This window comes from Coenobita brevimanus, chromosome 23 (assembly GCF_032717465.1).
Source record: "Coenobita brevimanus isolate Jiangsu-jjx chromosome 23, ASM3271746v2, whole genome shotgun sequence".
Lineage (NCBI taxonomy): Eukaryota > Metazoa > Arthropoda > Malacostraca > Decapoda > Coenobitidae > Coenobita > Coenobita brevimanus.
In genome coordinates this window covers 51,420,182-51,428,301 of record NC_136976.1, presented here as the reverse complement: position 1 = coordinate 51,428,301, position 8,120 = coordinate 51,420,182, and the positions used below count along the sequence as shown (strand labels likewise).

The 8,120-nt window shown below is 41.8% G+C and overlaps 1 protein-coding gene across 1 annotated transcript in view; it reads right to left on the bottom strand.

The window, feature by feature from the left end:
- Positions 1–802: 802 nt before the first annotated feature.
- Positions 803–8,120, bottom strand: part of LOC145392855 (L-threonine ammonia-lyase-like) — a 148,536-nt gene continuing 141,218 nt past the window's right edge. The window contains exons 7-8 of the mRNA XM_080267140.1: positions 5,665–5,786; positions 803–994 (exon numbers count right to left, since the gene is read on the bottom strand). Coding sequence (XP_080123266.1) covers positions 818–994; positions 5,665–5,786 — 299 coding nt within the window. The 3' untranslated portion in view covers positions 803–817. The remainder of the gene's footprint in view (positions 995–5,664; positions 5,787–8,120) is intronic.

Sequence of the window (8,120 nt, the reverse complement as noted above, 5' to 3'; positions counted from 1 at the left end):
ACCCTCTATCCTAAAAACTTTCCCATGAGTAAAAGATGAAAATTAAACATAAAATACAAAAGTTATTGATACAGTACAGTAATGCAGTACACAGTGTGCATGTACTCACCTACTGTTGGCACTGATGGAGGGTAGAGCTGTATATCATACAGCACAGTACAGTGCATTTAATCCCATGAGGTTCAGTGGCAAATGGCTCCCACATGTACAGTAATTTCAGAATCACAATAGAGGCCTAGGACACAGGCACTGAGAGGCCACAAGCGTTGCAACAAGAAGAAGCAAGACATGGGAGGCAACAGAGTAAGTCAATGCACTAGGGTTTTGCCATCAAGTGGCCACAAGAACAGACTGCACAGACATGTCTTCATTGCACATCCACAGGAGAGAATGAGAGAGCAAAGGTAGGCTTGGAGCGCTCGGTGGGCCACTCCCACAATGCAGTCTGATTGACTGGGATGTTACAGGGTTTTCCCAGGCACCGACTGGCTCCTGTGTCTGAGCCAGATGATACCCCTCACCACTGGATATTGCATAGGACCGCTGGTTGCTTCCCATTTCAGAGCTGGATATTGCTTTAAAAGAACCAAGCAAAATGCACTGCATATTACGTTGAGCCGATTATTGCAACATTGGATAATTGAGGGTTTATGGTATATGAATGTGAGGTGACAGGAGATGGCAGAGGCTGCAATGAACTATGTTGCGGTTTTATTTTCAAGCAAAGTAAAATCAGTTATTCAAAATATGAGCAAAGAGGAAATATGTTAAGCTTAGCAAGTAAATGAGTTTATCTAGGAATTTCTTTGTGAATAGACTATAGCTGTGCTGTAACTGGCTGTTGATCCTTGCTAATGTGGGTGGAAATAATGTTATGAAGTTTAGTGATGCTGATGCTGGCACCACACAAGACCACAGCCACCTTCTTATCACAGTAACTGGAGTGCACCTTCTTTACAGCTGCCAGAGCCACCCCAGCTGCACCCTCCACCACCTGTAAGAGACACTCATATTAACACAACTGTATTATTCAAACTATGAATGCAAAGGTGTATGCAAGCCCCCATTTCTGATGGCCACTTGTGAAACAACTTTGAGAATAAAATATGGTTAGTCTGCAAGGCATGTTATAGCATGCATACAGCAGCAAGGCAGAAGGCTAAACACTGCACAACTAATTATCAGCATATACTGTATGTAAATAATGACCATCAGAATTGGGTGTCAGACTACAGCTTTTCCGTTTCTGTTTTAATATAAAACTGACAGATTATTTCCTGCCCTAATTCCCCTATGTTATCCAGCAATTACTATAACACTTATGGTAACTCCCAAAATATAAATGACACCTTTCATATTTTAGTCATGCTACCAATGGATAATTACATGCAACTTAAGGACATCATATAGTATAAGAGAGGTGGATCACTACTATACCTTTAACTTAAACTGCTGTATCCAAGTAGCTAAATATAATAATGTGACAATAACTCGGATACAACAAAAAAGTAGCCATCACAGTTGGGTTAAAACCAGTACTACATCTAACCGTATATACTACAGTACATCAACTGCATCATCTTATGCCACTGCAGGTACTGCTACTTTAACTATTTCACATTAGCTATGTTAAGTACTCATCCACACCTTGTATCTCTACAACAACTACCTCTGAAAGTTGAAATTTTGTATATGAATATATACAACAAGCACTCACCTAACGCGCGATCACAGAGCGTGATTCACACAGGAGGTACCATTTTGTGTCCTAAAAAGTCACAACGTGGGAAAAAAAAAGATATAGCACAGTCAGAGGAAGCCTCTCATTTTTCAGAGCACCTGCCTATGCGGTGACAATGAACATAAATGCTGCAGGAAGACCCACAATATGTTTCAAAGTCATATTACATGGCCAATGATAGACAGAAAGTGGCACAAGGCATAAAATGCACATAATGCGGCAAGTGATAGACAGAGCACGGATTGCAAGCCTATGACGTACTGCTATCATATGCCTGAGCGGGATGTCATCACGGTCCACTGAGCATTCCTACCCCAGCTAAGCCTAGCTTCTCCTCGTGCTCTGGCTGCACATGTGCTTTGTGTGATCTTTTTTTTTTTTTTGGCACCTGACCCAGATCGACTATGCCATTGCACCGTGACCCTGCTAAACGCTGGAAGTCTCTGACACAGGAGCAGAAGGTGGATGTCATCAAGAGGAAGGAGAGAGGACAGAGGAACTGTGACACTGTAAAATTTTACAAAGTTATCGAATCCACCATTCGTATGACTCCCCATCGAGAGATTCAAATGCAACAACAACCATAAGAAGATGCTATGTCTGATGTTTCTGTTGACTTTGAGGGGTTTGTGCAAGAAGCAGAAGAGTGGCAACAGGGGAATCAGGACATATAGGGCTCATCTTCTTCCTCAGAAGAGAACTCTACGGAACTGGCTTGGCAGGACGACCGTATTGAGGACCAGTAGGAGTCCTGCCCTGCCTCAGAACCACACTCCACTTTTCCCCATCAAGCCCACGACCTCTTCCATTCAAGGCAAGGAATCCTCCAGTGTTTGTATTTAATGAAGTCTTTATTAGGTAGGTAAATGTCCTGGGAAAAAAAAAAAATGAAAATTGCCCCAAAGTTTGAATTTGGGGCTGGCTTAGGTACCACGAAACCCTTTAACATGTAAACATATGGCCTTATAACGCGGAATTACAATAAAGCGGGAGCTTCAGGGTACAATATTCCCACGTTATGCGGGTGCCCGCCGTACAGTAATCCCTCGATTATCTAAACGTCCCTTATCCGAATGATCCATTACCCTGTTGCTGTGATCTGGCTGTATTAAACCATTATGAGTACTGTACATTTTTCCATTTTATCCACATAAAATGCTTGTGTCTGGGTGGAAATTATGGTCACACTAACATTTTTGCCGGCTCAGGCATGAATACCCTAGTGGCACAAGGCTGTCTGGCACAGTACTTTACCCAGCGTCCACTAGAGACCCCCTCAGCCGTTCCCAGTTCCCACACGGCGACCGTGAAGTGAACAGCTCCTCTCAGACAGTTGTTATGGTGGAGCACATGGTGCCTTTTGTGGTTGTTCCCTGCCTGCTACTGGCTCATCAGGGTACGCCACTACACCACACATGATTGTACTGTGTAATGCAACAGCTTTGTCAGCCGCAGTGCAAGAGTCAGAGTCAAGGAGCTGGAGGGTTATTCAGCATGATGCCCTGTGAGGAATCATGAGTGTTGATGTTGATTTTATTCTAGCTTACTGTACTGTACCATGATTTGTTTTAAATTTTACCATGATTTTTTTTCCATTTTACCATTATGTTTTGTGTTTCCACTGTATTTTTCTTGTGTGGCCATTTTTTTCATGATTTTTTCATGTCACTACAGGCTATGGCCCTGTAAGGGTGATTGGTTATCTGTGACTGACGAGTCTGCTTGACCATGGTAAATGCTTGGCTGTGGTTTACAGGTCTGCTTGACCTGATAGAGTAATGTGAAACAACAGGAACAAGTGTTGTACAATGTACTGTAATGGCCTTGTACTAATGGCTTTCAAAGTTAGGTTACACACGAAGGGGAGCCTGGGGAGAAGTCCATTATCTGGACGGATCCACTTTCCGGACATACCTTTGGCTCTATTATGTTGGATAATCAAGGAATTACTTATACAATAAAACCTCGATATAACGGACTTCAATATATCGGAATTCGCTTTTATTGGACTCAAGGAGCCTACTGGACTAAATTCTTATATAACGGGAAAAGCCGGATAAAGCCAGAAACAGTCCGGACTGACTAACCTCAGTCCAGCTTGGCAGGGAGATGGTGGAGGATAAGGATGTTTGGGCAGGTTGTTGTGACCTAAATGATGGGCATGGGATGGGCATCAGTACAGTGAACCTTCACTTTATCATACCCTGCTAGCCCAGATACTGGATTTAACTTTGAGAGCCTCCGGACAAACAGTTATACATATCGGATACCATATATTAAATGGGAAAAATCATGCAGACTTAACCGACAGCTCTGGGCCCACCTGACACTTTTTTGCATTTAACATACATTATCCATTACCTAGGGCATATGACCAGATCGCTTCTCATGTGTGGGGTGACTCAGAATGCAGTTACCAACAATAGCGGTGATCTTTCCCATCCACTTGGGCTAGTCATGAAGAAGTGCTGTGACAAGGTATGAAATAATGGGCAAAGTTAGTGTAAAATGGCTATAATTTTTATTTTTAGTACAGTACTACTGTACTGTATAATATGCTGTTTTACTCATTTACTTTCCATTATGTGCCTGAAATTCCACTTCATGGGGGGCCACTGGACGTATTGGATTATTGGCTTTATCGGACTGGTCTTCCCCCAACTGATCCAATACAGAGAGGCTCTACTTTACTTGTTTTATGCTTTGCTTCATTTAAAAAGGTTCCAACATGTTTGCATGCATTGGCCTTGGTCACAAAATGGTGGCTTTCTATGCTGCTTGATCTCTAGCAGCCTCTCCATTCAGTCCCTTAGCACTGACATCGGACTATTTTTCCAGCTGCTGATTGTTTCAACAAAAAGTGTGAAATTTCGCATTTGTGCTGCTGACACACACAAGTGGATTCTGCAACTGATCTGTATGTTTAATGGCAATTATGGCATGGGGTGAGACAGATAAGTGTGACGGTGCAAAGGTAGTGGTTTTACTGTATATCAATACACTGTTTGTATTTGAGAGCGATTGTGAAGAACCTTCCTGTACCTCACATTTTTTTCAGTGATATTGGCATTCAATGATCACACAATATCGTATACCACAAACGCAAATTCTACAATTAATGACGTGTGATTCACGGTCTCCGCCTTTTAGCTCAAGCATACAACCACCTTTTGCAGCTCTGCCCTGAACACTCACACTCATCCTCTGCAACCAGTTGTCATCGTCCACACTCTCCACGTGCCCAAACCATCTCAATCTATCCTTTCTCATCACAACACTAATGCATTCAAGTCCCATCCTTCCCCTCAACTCTATTCAAAATCCCAATCCCCCACCCCTAGGCCTATCATTCAAGGATGCACTACACATCCATCCAACCATTAACATCTCTGTACATTGGAGCCCAAAACATATCCACTCCCTCTACATGGTGTGAAATACTGCCTCTGCACATTCTTCTATCATTCCGTAAACAGACATCTGTACTCCATGTCTTCAACATACATATTCCTTAACAGTCCCATTTCCAATGCTCTTACCACTTAACTTTCACACTCAATATACTGCATACTGAACCAGTAAATGAATGTGAACGCTAGTACACCTTCGTGTAATACTTCTGCAGTCTCCACACTCAGACCTATTTTGTATCTAGGTCTACAGAGTACAGGATGCCTCTCTTCCTTGAGCTACTATATGCTCTACTTTCTTTCCACATTTATCTTTCATTATTACTATAAAACTAAGGCACATACACAAGTCACTCTCCATTCACCAGCTCATCACATGGAGAGTAACCTTCTCTCCTACAACTTCACTCACAAATCATAGTTTGCACCTCAACACAGATAAATGACGATATTGAATGGTAAAGTAAAAGGTTATATAATAGCCTTAAAGCCAAAGATATGCCACAAATGTACCTTCTTATGTTGGCTAAGGCAGTAAAAGACAGCCTCAGCTATCTCCTCTTCCTCCACCAGCACCCAGCGATCAACCAGGTCTCGGCACAAAGGGAAGGTCACGGCTCCCTCCTCCACACCACCTGTACCAGTAAGGGACACCGCACTTTATTCATTACTTAAAAAAAAAAAAAAAAAAAAAAAAAAAAAAAAGACCCTCACTATGGTGTTAGGAAAAACACAGAGGTTGTACATACCATAATGCGATGTTACATTTCCAAGTCCATAAGGTATGTTCCACGAGGAAGATCACAGCACCCACCTTCACATTGCATTTATACACACATTTAACTACAAGATGCCAAATTTACTGGTACTGTCACAAGGAAAAGTTTGCAGACCTTTCCCTACCAGTACTGTGTCCTGCCTTCCATATTTCTCTTCATTCCTGAACAATGTGAGAGAAATTTCATGCTCATTTCTTTTGTTGTTAGTTCCATATTGTTAAATGTCATGGTGTATTTTTCCTTTGATACTTTTCGTTTTGTGCTTCATACTGCTATCAAATTTTAAAATAATCTCTATTATGTAGACAACATAAAGTACTGTACCAATGCCCATTGCAACAGACTGATCACTTGGTTAATAAGACGAAGACACTAGTGAGAGGTATGGGAATAAGATGAAATACAAAGGCAAGATAATTTTGTAATTATGGAAGTGCAGACTTTGAATCCCTACGAAATATTCTGGAAACACAGATTGAAGTGGAATAAGAATGACAAGGAATATCCAAGTACAGTATAATAGTTTGATGAAAATATACAAAGAGGGCATCATTACCAATGTCCCAAAATTTGCTACATGGATGGAAAAACAACAGGACTGATTTACCAACTGATTTAGAAAGGCACCTGAAAAAAGGAAGAGAATGTGGCCCAAGGTACTGTACAGAGGGGATACAGGGAGGTAGCATGGAATGAACATAAGACTGTATGAAATGGCTATTTAACCTCTGCACGCCGAGGGTTTTCCGATGTCGCATACAGGTACTTCTCCCTACGGGGGATATCTGTGATGGAAAAAAATACCCTTACTTCAAACCTAATATCTGCCAAACTATAACAGCTAGATAAAAAATTAAAGACACCTAAGACTCAGCAACTCTTCCTCTTTCAAATTAAAGTATTCCCATGTCTCAAGGTGGTCCCATTGATGAGTAAGGATAAGTTAAAGTAAAAAGGGTGGCGGCAGGACGCTTGCGGCTATACATGTCAACCGGCGCTGCTCTATGCCTAAAATCATGACGGCTATATACGTCAATCGGTGCATAGGGGTTAAAGATATGAAGAGATATAATAAGGATATTATGAGGAAATAATAAGAATGAACCAAAATTGTTCAATAAGTCTGTTAACAATAAAATGAAAATAGGTGAACGCCTTATGAGACTGAGAGATGGGAAAGTTATATAAAGTATGAGAAAGAAGAGGAAATGAGTGAACTAATGTATAACAGGGAACAATCATCACATTTAACTGAAGCAGAATTATGGAACTTGATGAAGTGAGGACCCTGCAAATGACTCAGAGAAGTTAAGAGGAAAGTAATATTACAAATGATGAGGGATTTGGATGAGCAGAAGGCAATGGGACATGATGGGGTAGCTGGATGGATCCTTTAGGAATATGAACAGGTGCAGGCAATCTAAGATAATATTAAATGTTCACTGGGCTGAGGATAAGTGTCAAAAGACTGGAAAACAGTAAATATAGTGCCAATTTCCAAAGGAGTAGATGGAGAAAACTCACTTTTTTATCAACTAGTATCCCTAGTAGTGAGTATGGAAGTTAAGAAGTCACTGCATGATAGTATTGTGATCCCTACCCTGACGTATGGAAGCGAGGCACGGACCTTGCAAGAGGGGAACAAGTCAAGAGTGAGAGCAGTGGAAATGAGTTACTTGAGAGGAGCATGTGGAGTGACGTGCAGGGACAGGTTGACGAATGAAGAAGTGAAGGAACGCTGTGGGGTGGATGTGGATGTGGTTGAGAAGATTAGGAGAAATACACTGAGGTGGTTTGGACATGTGAAGAGAATGGAGAATGAAAGACTGACTAAGAGGGTGTATGTAGGTGAGGTGGAGGGAGGGAGAGGGAGAGGTAGACCGAGGATGAGGTGGAGGGATGGAGTTGAGAGGTATATGAGGGAGGGGGGGGTGAGTTGGGGGGAGGGTAGTCAAATGGTGGGTGACAGATTGACTTGGAGGCGTTTTGTCCGCGGCCACCCTTTGCGGGATTAGGGCGTCGGGCTATAGATAGATAGATAGATAGATAGTATCCCTCACCAGTGATATTTGCAAACTTTGTGAAAATGATCACTAGAAAAAAAGACACTTTTTTCAGGAAAAGAAGAGGTAATACAGTAACAGCAAAACAGTTTGGATTCAGCAAGAAATGACTCAGTGTCACTGATTT